This window comes from Dama dama, chromosome 7 (assembly GCF_033118175.1).
Source record: "Dama dama isolate Ldn47 chromosome 7, ASM3311817v1, whole genome shotgun sequence".
NCBI classification, from domain to species: domain Eukaryota; kingdom Metazoa; phylum Chordata; class Mammalia; order Artiodactyla; family Cervidae; genus Dama; species Dama dama.
The window spans coordinates 19118976-19137761 of NC_083687.1; the positions used below are offsets into that span (position 1 = coordinate 19118976).

The window sequence follows — 18786 nt, forward strand, 5'->3', positions numbered from 1 at the left end:
GTCTTTGCCTTTCTTTTCCCATATTGGAGGGAGGGAGGGAGGTATGAACGCAAACCTTCTGAGAAACAAGTCTGTTTAATGAAATGCAAAGGGGTGCTTTTGGGCTGTTGAACTCTACTGATTTGACTTAAGGAACACATCGGGGGTGATGGTTAGGGCCTTTATCTTCAGCCCCAGCTGTGCTAGGTCCTTAGGTCAACACAGAGAGAAGCAATTTTAATTAATAGGAAAAAGAACGCAACCAATCCAAAGCCTTGGGTTTGGGAAACTCACGGCCACGTGACCTAGAGCAAACTAAGAGGACAGCCCTAGGATGGCAGTGTGCATTTTCGTGGGAGACGAAGAAAGCAGACCCAGTAATGGGCAAGGAGGGCTTCAAAGCCGATATTGGAACGGAAAGGGCAGCCTACGGCTGCGGAAAAAGGGGCCACGCTACCACGTCCCAGAGGCTCCCCGTGCAGCGCGCCCCCAGACAGGTACTACGCATGCTCCGCCTGCGCACGGTGCCGCCGCGCTCGTTGTGGGCCGCGTTGGGACCCGTAGCCGCCCGGGCGTGCGCGCGCTGTGGCGGCGTGACCCGGAAGGGAGCCGCGGAGGAGGCGGGGCCAGCACTGCGGGACCGGCGCCGGGCCCCAGCGAGGGCCGAGCCGGGAGGTGGGAGGTGAGAGGAGAGTTCTGCGCCCTCCCCGCTCCTGCCCCGTCCCTTCCCCGTCCCTTTCCCGGTTCCTTGGCCACTCTCCGTGGCGCTGACGACAGGAGCCAGGTCTTGCCGAGATTCGCTCGGTCGGTCCGGTCAGCTCCTCCGACCGCGCCCCCGCACCTCCTCAGCCCCCCAGGCCAGTTCTCCCGGCGGGTGCGGGCCTCCCCCGCCGCCCCTGCTGGCTTGCAAGCTCGGCCCTGACTTGCCACCTACGCTTACCTGCTGTCTCATCCCCGCAACCAAGACCTCGCCTCCGCATCTCAGTTTATTGCTCCTGTTCTCCAGCCCTTCCTCTCCCCCCATTTAGGCCTTTCCGATTGTGTTACTTCATCCTGCTCATCAGTTGTCCATCGCACATCACTTGGTTACCTCCCTGTCTTGCGCTCCTCCCCACCCCCCAACCCCCCGCATGCTATCTGGACCCCTACCCCCTTTGAGAGCCACATCCCGTTTTTCCCCTCTTCTTCACGCCTTTCTTCTACTCTCATCCTCTATCCATGTAACCCAACATGACCCCTGCTCTGATCACCATTTCTTCATTTGAGTTTGCTGTCCGTTCTTATCCTCACCATTCCCTGTTGCCCCCACGCTGCTTCATATCTTTCCGTGAACTCTAACATAGCCGTCACTCCGCACCTACTTATAATCTTCTTCTGACACATTAGCGTTCTACTTACCTGGGGACTGCTCCTACCTTCTCCCTCACTAAGAATAGTAGTATTAGATTCTGTTTACTGAGCACTCTCACTGTATGCTAGAGGCTGTTCTGAATGGTTTATATATGTGATCTTAGTAAGTTTTTATGACAGTTTTGTAAGTTGGGTTTAAATATTATTATCTCGCAGAGGAGAAAACTGAGGCTTAGAGATTAAGTGACTTGTCCAAAAGTATGCATATAAGAAAAGTGAAGGAGCCAGAATTCAGAGTCCCATTTGTCTGAATCTGTACTGTATTGCCTCTCTCAATACCTCTACTGTCTCCTGACCAATCATTCCCTACCCTTCAACTCCATGATTATTACCTACATCTAGATCCACTTGACTTAGACTTTTACCATACATACAGCATAAGGGCAGGGTGGGACTTGGTTTTTTTCCTCCCATAATTTTGTTTGGATCCCTAGTCCCCTCTCCCTTTCCCAGTGTTCTCATATCTTTTTCTCATCCAGTCATCTGCCTCCTTTAGTCTCTCTTCTTTTTTTTTTTTTTTTTAGTCTCTCTTCTTAATATCTGCCACAACCCACCCCTTTATATCCACATTCCAGCTTTAACCTGTCATTTATGCTCCCTGTCCTGCTCCTTCCCCCATCCTGACTTTCCTGACTTGTTCTGGCCCCACTATCTCACAGGCTGCTGTCCTACCTGCTCACCCATGTCATCCTTCTAAGTCCTGATCTGTACCCCTCAGCCACCCTCCTGTTCTGCCCAAATTGTCCTGATTAATCATCCGCTGTTTTTGTTATCTTACTTTCTCTTCTTCTCCTCCTCTCTTGTAATTTCTTCCGTTTTGGGAACCTTTTCATTTCCTCCTATCGCTGTTTTTCACTTCGTTCTCCTTCTCTTACAAATCCCAAAGTGTGTTTAGGTTATTTATTCCATCCTATTCTTGGCCTTTTCTCTTTGGCCTCCAAATTCCATGCAGCCTACCAATCACCCCCCACCCTGTGTGCGCCTCAAGGTTCCACCCCCTTCACGTAGGTTTTTCTCTTTCCCACAGTGCCTCTGTTTCTCTCCTTGTGTGTCCCAGGAAGTCAGGATGGTGGGAGAACGGCGCACTGGGGACCTCATGGTGCCCTTGGGGCCCCGGCTACAGGCATATCCCGAAGAGCTCCTTCGACAGCGGCCTGGGCAGGATGGGCATCCTGAATACCTGATCCGATGGAGTGTCCTGAGGTGTGGGGAAGTGGGCAGAGTGGGTGTGGAGGAGGGCAAGGCAGAGCACATCCTCATGTGGCTGTCAGCCCCCGAGGTCTATGCCAGCTGCCCCATGCTGTTAGGGGAACGGGCGTTGTCTAAGGGACCTCAGCACGAGACAGCTGGGGGTTCAGCAAGCTTTCCCCGAGACCCAGGCGGTCTGGATGACGTGGCCATGGGAGAGATGGAGGCCGACGTGCGGGCACTGGTGCGCAGGGCTGCCCGACAGCTGGCAGAAGGTGGGACCTCGAGCCTCACGGCCGCTGTGCTCCACACCATTCACGTGCTCAGCGCCTATGCCAGCATCGGACCCCTCACTGGGGTCTTCAGGGAGACGGGCGCCCTGGACCTACTCATGCACATGTTGTGCAACCCTGAGCCTCAGATCCGTCGGAGTGCCGGCAAGATGCTGCAGGCCCTGGCAGCCCACGATGCTGGTGAGAGACAGCCATGGGAAGAAGGGAGCCCCTGGAGAGAATGGGGCCACAGGAGTAAGAACAGGAAGAGGAGGGGTTTCCCAGCTCTGTAAGAGCACCTAGTATTTGGTAGACATCAATTTCATTGCAAAGGGAAAATGTAGATTAATAAGCCATCACAGGTGCAGAAACAGGATAGAATGATAGCACCTGGTTTAGCTGTCTGTCCTCAAGGAAGTAGCAGAGAAGAAATGAGAATAAGTTTATGTGTTCTGGTTGGAGATTTGTTAGTTGGTTGTGAAATCACTTTCGTAGGTTATAACCAACATTTTTAAAAAATGTGAAACATCAGCTCAGAGCACTTAGTAGTGTAAGTTTTGTAGCATGAGATGTATGTTTCAGTTTCACATAGTTTACACTCGTGTCAGGTGAATGTGTGAAATGTGTCTGTTCCTGGGAGTCTCAGTCACAAAGAAGTTTGAAAGCCTCTGGGGTGGAGGATAGACAGTCTGGGGGCAGGTGATGTGGGGAGGCGTAGTGGGGATTGAGGAGAAGATCTGGATCCGGTGTGCATTACAGGGAGTCGGGCTCACGTCCTTCTGTCACTGAGCCAACAAGACGGCATCGAGCAGCACATGGATTTTGACAGCCGCTATACTTTGCTGGAACTGTTCGCAGAGACCACGTCTTCCGAGGAGCACTGCATGGCCTTTGAGGGCATTCACCTGCCTCAGGTACCCTTGCAGCTGTGGGGGAAAGGCTGTGTACAAGGGCCAGGGCATGATTTCTGAAAATGTGGTTCAGGACTGCACCAGCACCAGGGCGGCCTGGGGAACCTACTAAAATGAAGATTCATATTATCCTCCCCACTCCGAGTCTCTGAGATGAGAACCCAGGAGTCTGTTTTAAGGCATTCCTTGGGTGTTTCTTATGTAAGTCACCGTTTGGGAACTGCAGGTATGGGGATGAGGCCTTTATCCTTTTCTGGAGAGTCTGATGTCAAGGGAAAGGAGAGGGGTGGGAGCTGGGAGAAGAGGAAGTTACACCATAGACTGTGTCCTCCAGATCCCAGGAAAACTGCTCTTCTCCCTGGTGAAACGCTACCTGTGTGTCACTTCCCTGCTGGATCAGCTGAATAACAGTCCAGAGCAGGGGGCCGGAGACCGAGGCTCCCCAACCTTGAGGGAGGATTTGGGCCGGGAGAAGAGCCGGGGACAGCGGGAGCTGGAGTTCAGTATGGCTGTGGGCAACCTTATCTCGGAGCTGGTGCGGAGCATGGGCTGGGCCCGGAACCTCAGCCAACAGGGCACGTTGCCACCCCGGCCGACCCGGTCCATCTTTCAGCCCAGCATTTCAAGCCCCAGCCTTTTACTCCCCACCATCGTTGCGACCCCCAGGAGGCAAGGGCGGGCCTTCCGCCAGCGTGCTGAATTCTCCAGCCTTAGTGGCTACGGTGAGTATGTGCAGCAGACCCTGCAGCCGGGGATGCGAGTGCGGATGCTGGATGACTACGAAGAGATCAGCGCGGGGGACGAGGGCGAGTTCCGGCAGAGCAACAATGGCGTGCCCCCTGTGCAGGTGAGCAGGGCCACCGCCGGGGGTCTGTCTGCATGGGGCAGAGCTGGGGCATCATGCTTCATGCTGGGGGCTCTGGCCGGCCACCCAGGGAGAATACCCCCAGAGAACCGGAATGCTTTCAAGAGGATCAGTGAGGGAGAGGGGGCTGTTGGAGGGCGGGGAAAATCTGGCAGGAGTGGGTGGGCTGTGAGGTCAAGGAGAAACTCCCTTGACCAGGAGCAGAACTGATCTATCCAGATATCCCCACCCCTGGCAGTGGAGTGGGCTCGGGGGGACTGTGGGAGCAGAGGCCTTCCGGGTTAGGAGGAGAGGAGAGGCAGGGCATGCCTTGGTTGGGAAGGGAGCCTTGTGTGTTGGGGATTTCCCAGGCCTAGCCTGGCGTGCCCCTGAGTGCTGCATGCCCCAAGCCTGGGTCTGGCCATCCTCTCCAGCTTGCCCAGCGCGGGGTTCTCAGGGCTGAGCCCTCTCTCATCTTCTCTCTGTCTCCCTTTGTCCACACCAGGTCTTCTGGCAGTCGACGGGCCGTACCTACTGGGTGCACTGGCACATGCTGGAGATCCTGGGTCCTGCGGAGACTGCTGAGGACACAGCTTCAGTGGCTGCGGAGAAGGGGGCGGGGGCTGCTGTGTTGGGCACAGGTGAGCCAGGGAGGGGACAAGGACACTGTGTCTGAAGAGAGGAGGAGCAGGCAGAATGCAGCCCTCTCAGGACCAGGAGCTGCCCCAGATGTTCAGGAATCCATTCAGTCCCCCGGCAGAGGCTGAGGCCCCCCGTGCCTGTCTCCCCAGCACTCCCCTCCTGGGACTGGAAGCCAGTGGACGGGCTCTGCTCTTTGCCATACCTCCAGCCCGAGCCTCAGAGGAACGAGGAACCGGGTTACCTGACCCAGGCTGAGTGGTGGGAGCTGCTCTTCTTCATCAAGAAGTTGGATGTATGTGAGCAGCAGCCAATTTTCCAGAGACTTCGGGAGAACCTGGATGAGGTATTACAGATGGGAGATGCCTGATGGGGGTTGGGGTGGGGTTAGAGTTGGGATTCTCTAAGGTAGTTCACCCTGTGGGACTGCCTAGGGGAGGGTGGAGTGAATTTAGAGAGCTTAGAGGTTAGAGAGCCAGGGAATCCTTCCCTGGGGATGAGGCAAAGGCTGGGAGGCCCTAGGAGGCAGGAAGTGTGCACGGGGCGCCAGCGTGAGGTGGCCCACCTCCTGCTACTGTCCCCATACCCTTGGTGTCGGCTCCTTCCTGAAGTATAAGCCTTTCTGTTGGCAGATCCTGGATGAGAAGGCCCTGGGTGAAATGTCTGTCTCCGTGGCCATGGCAGAGGGTCTGCTGCAGGTTCTCAGGAATCGGTTTGACGGCAGCACCCTCAGCGACCTGCTCAACTCCCAGATCTACACCAAATACGGGCTGCAGCCCGATGCTCTAAGTGGCTCGTCACAAAGCCACTCCAGTACCCTGGATCCTGAAGAGGAGTCGAAGTCAGAGGCCACCTTCTCAGAGGAGGAGACTGAGTCTCCCAAAGTGAAGGCCGAGCCCCTCAAGGCAGAGGCAGAGCCGGTCAAGGGAAAAACTGAGCCGCCCATGGCACAGAGCGATTCGCAGCTGTTCAACCAGCTTCTGGTGACTGAGGGGATGGCTCTGCCCCCCGGGATGAAGGAGGCAGCCAGTGGTGAGTCAGGTGCTGGGAGGGGAGGGCAGAGAGGTGGGAGCAAGTCCTGGGTCCCCCCCCAGAGAAGTGGGTCGTCGGGGGAGGGCATGCCATGGAGCGAGATCACTTCTGCATGAGAAAGTGCATTGGAAGCGTGCATCCATTTTCCTTCCTTGGACCTTGATTATGTACAGTCCTTGCTGCCTTTCTTCAGTGTCCCTGGAAAAGGAGGGTCCATTTTCTAGAATATCGTCATCTTCGTTGCCTGACTATTAAATCCCTCACACAGAGTTCGGAGCATTCTGGATGCAAGCTACAGTAGTGAACAGGGTGTTCAAACGTCAGTAGGATAATTGGGCTTGACCGTTAGAGAGTTCCGAGGTGAAGATGCCACAGTTTTGTTTTTTTTTTTAAGCCACCGCCTTTCTGTCACGACTTTCAGAAATGATTAGAGCCTTGCGGGGTCCTGGGCCACGCAGCTCTCTGGACCAGTACGTGGCAGCAGTCGTGGCCACTGTGCAAATCTCCAGCTTGGACACCAGTCTGCAGCTCTCAGCACTCTGTGCTCTCTCCCAGGCCGTGGAGGAGGTCACAGAGCGAGACCACCCTCTGGTCCGTCCCGACAGATTCCTGAGGTTAGAACCCTGTGGAGGGAAGTGGGAGTTATGGTTTAAGCTGTCAGTTGGGGGAGGATAGTGGTAGGGAGGAAAGGAGCTAGGAGATCAAGAGTTAGAAAGGCTGGGGGAAAGAAGGGTCAGCTTGAGGTGTAACTGAGTAGGAAGGTGGACTTTATGGTGGTTAATATTCTTGGAGCACTTGTTCTGTGCCAGGCTCTTGTGCTTAAAGTTTTATAAGCATTCTCTCTTTAAATCCTCCCATCTCCAGAGGAAAACCTGATGCTATTCTTATCCACTGTGTGGGTCAGGGACTGAGGCTTAGAGAATTTAAGTAACTCGCCCAATATGACAGATAATAGAATCAGGATTCAAATCGAGGTCCTTTTGGCTTTTGAGTATTTTTTTTTCTCTCTCTCTCTACTTTCTTCCTATTAAATTGAAAAATAATTAATGAATTAATTTGGCTGCCTCAGATCTTAGTTGTGTCACTCAGGGTCTTCGTTGCATCATGCAGGATCTTTCATGTGCAGTACATGGACTCTCTAGTTGTGGTACACAGACTCAGTAGTTGTGGTCTGCAGGCTTAAAGCCCCTTGGCATGTGGGATCTTAGTTCTCCGACCAGGGATCAAACCCACATCCCCTGCATTGCAAGGCAAATTCTTAACCACTGGACCACCAGGGAAGTCCCCTAAATTTTTTAAAAAATACTTCTTAGTTACAAATAGTACACCATTGCATTCTTATTTTAAAAGATCCAGAGAATGAAAAGTCAGAGTTCCATTTTACTGCTGTTGTCACACATCTCAGCACGTATCCTTCAGACCTTCTAGAGGCTTATATCTGTTAGTGTGTCTTCTGCATTTGAGTTTTAGTATATGTGATCACCCTCTGCCTGTTTCTGCAGCTTTCTGCCTGCACGCAGTGTGTCTGCATGCAGTATGTCCGTCCGCGTGGTGCTGCCTCCTTCTCACTGCTGCCTTGGACTCTGCAATGTGATTATATCCAAACTCAAATGTAGCCTTATTTTGTAAAATTTTATTTTGTTGAAGGATATAGTTGATTTACAATGTTATGTGAATTTCTGCTGTACAGTGATTCATTTGTGTATTCTTTTTCAGATTCTTTTCCATTATCTTTTATTAGAGGATACTGAGTATGGTTCCCTGTGCTATTCAGTAGGAGTTTGTTGTTTATCCATCCTATGTATAATAGCTGGCAGCTGCTACTCCCAAACTCCCTGTCTGTCCCTCTCCCACCCTCCTCCCCCATTCGGCAACTACAAGTCTGTTGTCTCACACACAGTGTTCTAAGGGATCTATTTTTCCTCACATCTGCCAGCACTGGCTATTATCATTTTCAAAAACCTATCAGGTTGACAAAATTTTGAAGTGATTGGTTATCTTTTTGTCTTTAATTTCTTGAGAAGTTAGGCATATTTGCATGCGCTTCTTGTATTCTCCTTTAAATATTCTTATCCGTTGCCCATTTTCTTCTTGGGTCTTTGTCTTTTTTTTATTGATTTGCAGACATTCTGGATATTAATTCATTATTTCTGTTCCAAATATTGTCTCTTCTATAATATTTTCTTTATTTTCTGAATATAAGATAATACATATGATTCCTATAAGAAAATGAAAATTATGAGAATAACAATCATCTGAAAAGCCTCTATGCAGAGATAGTCACTGTTAACATTTTAGTAAACATCCTTACATATTTCTTTGTTTGTTCATGTACATCACCTCTGGATATTAACTTGTTTGCAGTAAATCAGGGCTCCAGAGACGGGGCTATATATTTAAAATACATTTGGTTCACACTGTAGTCCTCGTAAGGCCCATGAAAGAAGACGGAAAGCAGCTATGCCCCGGGAGGGACCACGAGTGCTCTGGCCACTGGTCCCCCTCAGCACTGGGTGGGGTTATGGCTCTGTGGGGCCCCGGATCCCTGCACCTCCAGGCCTTGAAACCCCAGAACAAACCCTGTTGTCCAACACAAAAGGCAGGAATAAACAGAACCTTCTCAGTGCTTTTATTTGCGTTATTTCTCAGGATTTGTCTTTTTGTCCTCCATTCCTTCCTAGTTCCCAGACCAACTTCACCATCTCTGCCCCAGGGCAGAAAAATGTTAGTCCAGCTTATTTCCCCTTGAGACACTCACTGTGACCCAAGGATTCTGCAGGCACTGCTTCCTTCCCTTCAGATCTGCGTTTTCACCTGACCCTTTCTGTAGCTTAGGTGCCCAGGGTCTTAACTTGGGCCTAGTATCTTTTATTATGTTGAACTTTTAGATTCTCATGCTGCTGTCTTTTCAACTTTTTTTTTTAATGGTTTCTAGGTTTGAAGAGGGTCTATTCCATTTTAGGACTATAAAAATATTTCCTATACTTCCTAAAAATATCTGTGACTTTACTTTTCACATATATTTTAAAATCTGTTTGCAGTCTATTTTTGCAAGTGGAGTGAAGCAGAGCTCCAGCCTTCCTTTTTTCAGTTGGATAGCCACATGTCTCTGCCTCATGTTTTGCATGGTCCTTGCTGTCCTCACTGGCTGAGATGCTGCCCTTATCTCTCTTCTAATCTGTTTGGCTACGCTGTATTTCCAGAGTTGTAATCATTATAAGTTTTATTTTGATAAGTAGTAGGCAAGTCTACAGTTATTTCTTTCCAACCAGTCCTTGACTGTTCTTGCCTATTTTATTTTCTCTTTCTGTGCCTAAATCTGTCATTTTTTTCCCTCTTGATTTTAGTTATATTTTACATCAGGTTGCATCATCTGGTGTGCAACAATAATGAAATAGCTTATTCATAATAGAAATAAAAATATTTCAAGACAAGTCTTTGTCAGCATAAGGCTGAGGGCAAGAGTATCTGCAGGCTATCATACTCTCATGCACTTGTCGGCTTGTCATTTTTTTTTTTAAGATCTTTTGTAGACCAGTTGAAACATTTTTCTCTTGGTAAGGGCATTTTGTTTATTTATTTATTTTGGCTGTGCTGGATCTTAGTTGCTGTGCAGACTTTTGTCTTTGGCCAGCAGCTGCTACTCTCTAGTTATGCATGGGATTCTCATTGTAGTGGCTTCTCTTTGTGGAGCACAGGTTTTGGGGCACACGGGCTTCAGTAGTGGCAGCTCCCAGGCTCTAGAACATGAGTTCAGTAGTTGTGACTCACAGGCTTAGTTGCTGCACAACCTGTGGGATCTTCCCAGATCAGGGATTGAACCCGTGTCTCCTGCTGTTGGCAGGTGAATTCTTTACTACTGAGCCACCAAGGAAACCCTGCCCTTTTTTAAAACAAAAACAAAAACACCTTTTGGGCATTTTGATTTTAACATTATGGTGAATTTATAGATTTATTTGAAAAGATGAGCCAGAGCTCATCACCCTTTTGCTATATTGCCTACTCGAGGAGAACAGCTGAGACAGACTGCAGAGGAGCAGGCAGCAGGAGGGAGCCTGAGGCGGGGATAGTAGGATGGAGAGGGTGAGGGGGGATGGACTGCATCTTTGTGGACAGGGTTGGACGGGCAGTCAGGCGAGACTCTTGGGATGGGAAACGCTGATGTCTCTTCTCTCTCAGGGAGAAGCTGGTGAAGACGCTGGTGGAGCTGCTGACCAACCAGGTAGGAGAGAAGATGGTGGTGGTGCTGGCTCTGCGGCTCCTTTACCTGCTCATGACCAAGCACGAGTGGCGCCCGCTCTTCGCCAGGGAGGGCGGCATCTACGCTGTGCTGGTCTGCATGCAAGAGTACAAGACTTCCGTCTTGGTGCAGCAGGCGGGGCTGGCGGTGAGTGGGCCGGGCCTGGCGGTAGAGTGATGACCAGGGTGGGTAGGTCAGGGGTGGGCTCTGCTGGTCTTGAGGAGGTTCTCTGATAATTCAAACAAGGAGGAGACATTGGGATGGAGGAGATCCAGCTGGACAGTCCAGGAGATAAAACGCCTGTGAGGAGGCAGGGAGAAAGGTGTTTCTGAGAATGACTCCCAGGTTTAAAGTTGAGCAGCAGGGGTGGATGGAGTGGTCTTTCACTAGTGGGGAACTCTGAAAGAGGAAGCGATGTGCAGAGAAAGTCAAGTTGAATTTTTAGGTATGTTGACTTTTCCAGGGATTTTTACTAACAACCTAGTGCCTGATTAAAGTCAAAATTTTTAGATGTGACAGAGTAATTTTTAGCCATTTTATCTGAGTGGTCCCAGAACACAGAAAGGACCTCCTCACCAGATGTGGGTAAAGCCAAGCCAGCATTGCATTGCAGCCTTGCCAACCCCGGGCCCAGGGAGTGGGGAGAGGAGGCCCTTGTTCAGGGAGGAAGATTCAGCTTTCTGAGTGCTGCAGACAGAGGAGCAGGCTGGTGGGGAGGCCTGGCCAGTGTGTGCTCCATTTAACCTTGTCCAGAGCAGTTCTGAGCATGGATGCCAGCAGTCCAGTGGACTGGAGCACAGGTGCTCTTGGGGCAGTCTGTGCCTGGGGGAGGCCAGCAGGCTCTTCCTTTATGGGGCCAACCTGCTGCTGCTTCTCCCCAGATCAGCCAAGCATTCCCAGTCCAGACCAGGTCTGCTCAAAGAATTCTCTGATCCTTTCAAAGTGCATGACCAAATGCTTCTGAACTCAAATTCTTGCCCTATAACAGAATTGCATCAGTTTGTTTATAACTTAAGATGTCCAGAATTCAGCCTGGAGCGGGGAAGGTAGTGTAGCCAAAGGGAGAAAACTTCATTATGAGGTGGCATTTGCTTGATGGGTCCAGCCCTCACCAGGGGATCGTCCTGAGGAGTAAGCTCTCCTTTCCTCCATCCCAATGAGATTTCCTCTCCAGAGTCAGCCCTTTCACCAGCCAAGACCTTCTCCACTCTGATGGTTTAGTGTTCGTCCTAATTTCAGTTTCTCTGAGAACCAGCCAACGCATTTGCACGTTCCAAGTATTTTTTCCTGTAATTCCAGCCTCACTCTGCCTGTGAGGCAACCCAAGTAGCCTCATCCAGGCGGGCTGGAGACTGGCTTTGGCGGCCTGGGGACGGGGGCGGGAGTGTTGGCATACAGGTGGTAGAGACAGTGGGGGAGAGCCTGAGGTTGCATGGAGTTTGGTGGGGTGCAGAGTTAGAGGAGAAGGGGGACTCAGAGCTTCCGTGGTTGGGATCAGGCATTAGAGGAACTCCAGAGAGGTAGGATGACTGGGAGGACAAGAAGTTACAGAACTATGAGGGAGAGGTTTTTTAAAGGGAGGAGCGACCGAATGAGATGGAAGGTGGCTTCAAGCAAAGTCTTGAATACGCATTGAGGCTGTGAAAAGGCTCTGTCTGGAGGGGATGCTGCGAACGGGTGGCCACCCACCTCTGCACGGCCGAGCTTCAGTCCTGGCAGAGAGAAGCTGCGGGCTCACGTTACCCTGGAGCCTTGGGTTTTCTGGCTGGCTTTCTTTTCTTTTTTTTAAAAAAGCCTTTGATGTCCCATCACTGCCTCTTTCATTTCTATTTGCAAACAACTCAGCTGCCCCAGAGTTTGAGGTCTAGAATGCAGCCCGGCTCTCTCCCCTCTTCTGCACAGAGGCCGTGCCCACTCCTGACTCTGTCTCCACACCCCCCGCTCAGGCGCTGAAGATGCTGGCCATCGCCAGCTCCTCGGAGATCCCCACGTTTGTCACCGGCCAAGATTCCGTCCACCCTTTGTTTGACGCCCAGATGACCAGGGAGATCTTCGCCAGCATCGACTCGGCCACCCGCCCGGACTCTGAGAGCCTGCTCCTCACTGTCCCTGCTGCCGTGGTCCTTATGCTGAACACAGAGGGGTCAGGATCTCCCCTCCCGAATGCCAGACTCCTGTTAAGACCCACACCCTGCCGCTCCCCTGCCCCGGGCTCCTGTGCTCCGCAGAAGCTCCCGTCCCACTGTCACCTCTGGATGAAATGCCCTGGCCCTCTCGGCGTGGTGCTAGAAGAGAGGCCAAGTGGTTGAGGGTAGGGAGGTTCCAGAGATCAGAGACCCCTGTCCTTTCCTGGGGTTGGGAGGAGTGACCTGAGGTCAAGAGACCAGGTGTCTGTCCTCAGAGGGACCCCTGGAACCCCTCTGTCCCCAGCCACAGGGCTCCTCCCTCTCTGCTAGCTCTCTGCTTCCTTCACATTCATTCTCTTTCAATTTCTTCCCGGGACACCTCCCTCCTCCCAGGTGCTCCTCCGCGGTGAGAAACGGCCTCCTCCTGCTCAACCTACTTTTGTGCAACCACCACACTCTGGGAGACCAGATCATCACCCGTGAGCTGAGAGACACCTTGTTTAGACACTCAGGCATAGCACCGGGGACAGAACCCATGCCCACCACCCGCACCATCCTCATGATGCTTCTCAATCGCTACTCGGAGCCACCTGGCAGCCCCGAGCCTGCAGGTACCGTTGTGGAGGTAGTGGGTGTACTGAGGAGCTGGTCCCCGCCCGTGGCCAGGAGGACTCAGGTTTACACTCTAGTTCCTTGCTGAAAAGACACGATGACCCTTCAGGAAATGAATGAGGGCTTTCGTGCTCAAGTTAGGTCTCAAGGAGGACTTCCTGACCGGGAGGAGAGGGGACGTTTAGGATAGGTGCAGGGAGATTGGTCTTCTCTGTATGGCTTTAAACATAAAAGGACTTCCATCTATCTGGGCTGGGTGCGGTCCACTCTTCCTGGTCACTGCAAGGTTGGTTGAAATGACTTCTAGAGAGGCCTTCGGTAGAGGAATTGTAACTTGTGATACAGAAGTTTGTGACTTAGAATGTGAAATATTGATACTGTAGGGAAGAAACGCTCTGTATTCAACGCACAAGTGAAACCTGGAAGTATGGGGGCAAATTGAAATAGGCACTGTATCTTTTAGTCTGTACCTCTGAAGCCACCATGCTCGGTAGTATAGGGGACGTGACTATAATAGCTAGTATTTGTTGGCTTGTGTAGTACCATAGCTCACATTTAGTAATCAGAGAGAGTAGTGGGACCGTATGAAGTAACACTGTGCTGTTTAACTTGACAGCATTTGCCATACTGATTTTTTTTTTTTCCGGATATAGCTAGATATATATTCAGTCTACTGACTCAATGGACATGGGTTTGAGCAAACTCTGGGAGTTGGTGAAGGACAGGGAAGCCTGGCAGACTGCAGTCCATGGGGTTGCAAAGAGTAGGATGTGACTTAGTGACTGAACAACAACAGAGATATATATTTGCGGCCAGAAAAAGAAGTCCACCACTATCGAGTAGAAACAGTCGATGTCCTCACAATGGGGGAAAGTTCGGGGGTGGTTTTCTGTATCTGCTCATCTCAGTCTGACCAGCCCGTGTGACTCTTCTTCATACCTGTATTTTTCCCTCCCGTGTGTCTGGGCAGCAGCACCGGAGACCCCCAGTGCCCAGGGCCAGGAGGGGTCCCCTGAGCTGCTGATCCGATCCCTGGTGGGGGGCCCGTCTGCAGAACTCCTCCTGGACTTGGAGCGCGTTCTATGCCGAGAGGGCGGCCCGGGGGGTGCCGTGAAGCCCCTCCTCAAGCGCCTCCAGCAGGAGAGCCAGCCCTTCCTCCTGTTCCTGTGGACTCTGGACGCCCCCGGGCCCAATAAAACCCTACTGCTGACGGCGCTGAGGTGAGAGGCTGGGCTTGGGTGGGGGGCGCCCGTGTGTCCGGAGCGAGGGCAGCTGGCAACTGCAAGGGCTTCACTTTTTGCCACCCCTCGCCAGGGTCATGACCCAGCTGCTGGATCACACTGAGGCCATGGTCCTCCCCTGGCACGAGGTCTTGGAGCCCTGCCTCAACTGTCTGAGTGGCCCCGGCAGTGACTCTGAGGTACCCGAGCCCTGGCCAGGGTGGGCAGGGCAGGCAGCCCAGAGGCACCAGCTGCTGGGTGAGGCCCCAGGGGGGCACAGCACAACCTGTTTGGATGGGCCGGGACACTGGGAGGGAATGGAGGAAGGAGGCCAGAACCGAGGCCTTCTCACTGCGCCTGAATTTTAGATTCTGGGTTTGGGAGAAACCCACGTTCCCCAGTCCATGCAGTCCTTGCTCTCTGCCTTTGGTGGGGGAGGCGGGGCGTGTTCCCTGTGGGAAGAGGCTCAGGCACTGAGGCTGGTGCCAGAGATAGGCTGGTCCTGGCAGGAGGAAGCCTGCGGAGCGGTGCCCCAGCTCTGCCCCTCACCCCTGGGTCCTCACCCCAGCATTCTGTGCCAGCATGTCTTTGGTACTCTGCTCTCAAGTTCTCCAAGATCTCAGCCACCGCACCCCCACATCTAAGGCCACCCCCAGCCCGCCCTTTGCATCCCCACGTTAATCTCGGCGTCTCTGGGCCAGATTGTCCAGGAGCTGCTGTGCTTCCTGTATCGCCTGGCCTCCACGCACAAGGACTACGCGGTGGTGCTCTGCTGCCTGGGAGCCAAAGACGCCCTCACCAAGGTCCTGGAGAAGCACTCGGCTCAGCTGCTGCTGGCCTGCGAGCTGCGGGACCTGGTGACAGAGTGTGAGCAGCACGCCCAGCTCTACAGCAACCTCACCTCCAGCATCCTGGCGGGCTGCATTCAGGTGAGGAGCCTGCGGGTCCAGGCTGAGGGAGGCGGCAGGCGGGGGACGGGGCCTCACGGTGTCCCTCTGGCACAAGTGGTGGCAGATTGAGGGCCCTTGTTCCCCAGCCCTTAGCCCACGTGGTTCTATTCTGCCAGGATTCTGGAGAACGGGGCTGAGCGCTCTGTCGCCTCTTGACTCTTTCTCCACGTGTGTCTCCGTGTGCCTGCCCCCTCCCCACACCCTTTCTCTCCATGTCCCGGCTGCAGATGGTGCTGGGCCAGATCGAAGATCACAGACGAACCCACCGCCCCATCAACATCCCCTTCTTCGACGTGTTCCTTAGGCATCTCTGCCAGGGTTCGTGCCCTCAACTGCTTCCTCCTGCGGCCACCCCAGCCTCTGCTCCCCCTTCCCTTCCTGCTCCCTTGTCCCCTTCCTGTCTTCTCTCTCAACTAACCAGGCTTCCCGCGGGCCCACAGGCTCCAGCGTGGAAGTGAAAGAGGACAAGTGCTGGGAGAAGGTGGAGGTGTCGTCCAACCCGCACCGGGCCAGCAAGCTGACAGATCGCAACCCGAAGACCTACTGGGAGTCCAACGGCAGCACCGGCTCCCACTTCATCACCCTCCACATGCACCGTGGTGTTCTTGTGAGGTGTGAGCACGCCCGTGTCCACCTGTCCATGCACATGGATATTCTGACACGCCCCAGTACACGTCCTCAAAGAATTACCTACATACACACAGCGCCGACTTATACCCTGTGCCTGAGGGGCCTCAGACTCGTTTCTGAAGTGAACAGACACGCGTGTCGGCCTGATCTCCCAGAGCACAGTGTAGATCTCCCCTCTCTCCCCGAGCCTGCTCCCTCCACCAGACACACGTCGCCGCCCTGTGCTTTGATCGAGGTAGAGCAGCAGCTCCCCCACTCCCCGTGTGGGCGTTGGTTTGCTGTGTGCTCTGCGCCAGGTACCCTGCGAGGGCCTGGAGCCTCACCAACAGTGAGATGAGGGGCCTGTCTGCGGGGATCTGACAGTCTTACTGGGGAGCCAGGCTGGAAGATCAGCAAGAGAGAGTGAGAAAAAAGTGATAGTTGACAGGCGCGCTGGATCCTGATGCCACCTGAGATCTCAGAGGAGGCTGCAAACAGAGGCTGAGTGGGTTAAGTTTGTGGTAGAAGTTGGCTGGGTAGAGAGAGGCCAACGGATACGGGGACAGCATCTGTGCAGGATGGAAGCAAGAAACAATGATGTACTGGGGGGAACTGGGAAGTAATTGTGCTTGACTGGGATGAAGGGTCTGTGTAGTGAAGTGGCAGGAGAGGAAGCTGGAAAAGGAGGAAGAATCCGGTTGAGTTTTATTCTGAAATTTGAGGAGCCACTGAAGGATTTCAAGAGGGGAAAAGACAAAAGTAGGTTTTTTTATTTAGAGAACTCTGGCAGTTATGTGAATTTGGCTGGCAGGCCGGGACAGAGTTGGAAGGTTTACTGAGTGGTGAACGTTCAGCGAGGCGGCGGGAACGGGAATAGACAGCGAGGAGGCGGTGGACGAGGAGAGCTTGAGAGGTGATCTGCGGTACCTGCCGCTGGCTGGATGAGGGAGACGTCACGTGTGCTAGTTGGATAGCTGGATGGGTGCCAGTTCTCTTTCCCAGGAGAGAAGTGGGAGGAGGAGCAGGTTTCTGTGGACAGATGACCGATCTGTGTGGGCACGTGGGCCTGGAGGTGCCTGTGGGCGCGGCATGGACCTGTCTGTTGGATGCGCGGCTTGCAAGCTCAGGAGAGCGGTCTAGGGTAGAAACGTGAATTTGGAGTCCTTTGGCTGTTAACTTTCAGCTGAAACCATGGGTTTACGTGAAATCACTTTGGGGGAAGGTAAAGGGAAAAGCAGGGAGCCTGGGGAAGACCAACGCTTAAGAAGAGGACAGGAGTCTGAAGAGGATGTGCTGGGTGGAAGTTGTTTTGCACCCAGATCAGGGCCCTTGGTTCTGACTGAGTCCTTTCTCTCCCAGGCAGCTGACTCTTCTGGTGGCCAGTGAGGACTCGAGTTACATGCCGGCCCGGGTGGTGGTGTTTGGGGGTGACAACGCCAGCTGCATCAACACGGAGCTCAATACGGTGGGGACCCCATGCCTGCTTCCCCTTACTCTCCATCCTTCTGTTGGTCCCAGGGGCCTCATCAGATGGACCCAGTGCCTGTGAAGCTCCCACATCCCTTCCTCCCGGGCAGGCACTGCTTTGTAAGCAGAGAGAGTGGAATCAGGGTGGTGGAGGTGCATAGATCCACAGGCACGGGATGGGAGAGTTAAGGGGCACACACTGTCACAAACTCGGTTGCTGTCAGCAGTCTTCCAGCTCCACTCCTGTCTCTACCTCTTCTTTCCACCCCGCCAGGTGAACGTGATGCCCTCTGCCAGCCGGGTGGTCCTCCTGGAGAACCTGAGCCGCGTCTGGCCCGTCATCCAGATCCGCATAAAGCGCTGCCAGCAGGTAGGGCTGGGGGACTGGGGGGCACAGGGTCCAGGAGGAAGCAAAGGCTCTCCCTAGCAGCTGGTTCTACAGTGTTCGGGGGCCAGGCTTAGATCAAGGGTCCTCCTCGGTCTGCTGGCCGTGTGTGGCCCAGGAGCCTGCTGAGTTCCAGAGAGGCGGGAGTGCCTCCAGGGAGCCGAGGGGATGAGAACTGTGCCCCTTGCAGGGCGGCATCGACACCCGGGTTCGGGGTGTGGAGGTCCTCGGCCCCAAGCCCACTTTCTGGCCGCTGTTTCGAGAGCAGCTGTGTCGCCGTACATGTCTCTTCTACACCATTCGGGCCCAAGCTTGGAGCCGGGACATCGCGGAGGACCGCAAGCGCCTCCTCCAGCTCTGTCCCAGGTAGGTGGGCAGGGAGTGGTGGATGGCTAAGGGAGCAGGGTGCAGCCAAGGAGATACCGTTAGTCGGGGGGAGAGGGGGGCAGAGTCTCAAAGATCAAGCAGCAGCTGGAGGAGGGAACAGAGCAGAGACCAGAAGTGTGTGGTGGAGGGGGAGCAGGGTGAAGGACCAGCTCATCTCGGGGTGATTGAGAGTTGAGCGCAGGTGGGTGGAGGCCTGAGGAAGTCTTTAATCCTTGACCAGACACTCTTTGTCCCCAGACTGAACAGGGTTTTGCGTCACGAGCAGAATTTTGCAGATCGCTTCCTCCCTGATGAAGAGGCCGCCCAAGCGCTGGGCAAGACCTGCTGGGAGGCCCTGGTCAGCCCCCTGGTGCAGAACATCACCTGCCCGGGTAACTGCCCCCACCCTGGCCCCACTAACCCGCTCCTTGTAATTATCCCCAGGGCTGACCTGAGTTAATGCTCTTGGCTCTCTTGTCCTGTCTCTATCCCCGAAGGCCTGTCACCTCAATGTCCTCTCCTCCCTGCCCCAGGGA

The 18786-nt window shown here is 53.5% G+C and overlaps 1 protein-coding gene across 8 annotated transcripts in view; it reads left to right on the top strand.

The window, feature by feature from the left end:
- The first annotated feature begins 368 nt into the window (after positions 1-368).
- CUL9 (cullin 9) overlaps positions 369-18786 on the top strand; it is a 37861-nt gene continuing 19443 nt past the window's right edge. For 2 of the 8 annotated variants that reach the window (XM_061146757.1, XM_061146763.1), the window contains exons 1-20: positions 370-476; positions 2447-3050; positions 3609-3763; positions 4095-4607; positions 5110-5245; positions 5396-5589; positions 5876-6275; positions 6697-6889; positions 10455-10662; positions 12462-12658; positions 13035-13252; positions 14224-14473; positions 14568-14673; positions 15175-15402; positions 15651-15741; positions 15864-16035; positions 17392-17497; positions 17774-17869; positions 18075-18250; positions 18509-18642. In XM_061146757.1, coding sequence (XP_061002740.1) covers positions 2456-3050; positions 3609-3763; positions 4095-4607; positions 5110-5245; positions 5396-5589; positions 5876-6275; positions 6697-6889; positions 10455-10662; positions 12462-12658; positions 13035-13252; positions 14224-14473; positions 14568-14673; positions 15175-15402; positions 15651-15741; positions 15864-16035; positions 17392-17497; positions 17774-17869; positions 18075-18250; positions 18509-18642 — 4168 coding nt within the window. In that variant the 5' untranslated portion in view covers positions 370-476; positions 2447-2455. Of the gene's footprint in view, positions 477-595; positions 662-2446; positions 3051-3608; positions 3764-4094; positions 4608-5109; positions 5246-5395; positions 5590-5875; positions 6276-6696; positions 6890-10454; positions 10663-12461; positions 12659-13034; positions 13253-14223; positions 14474-14567; positions 14674-15174; positions 15403-15650; positions 15742-15863; positions 16036-17391; positions 17498-17773; positions 17870-18074; positions 18251-18508; positions 18643-18786 lie in introns of those variants that run through there. The other 6 variants (XM_061146764.1, XM_061146758.1, XM_061146759.1 and 3 more) reach the window with 6 other exon arrangements.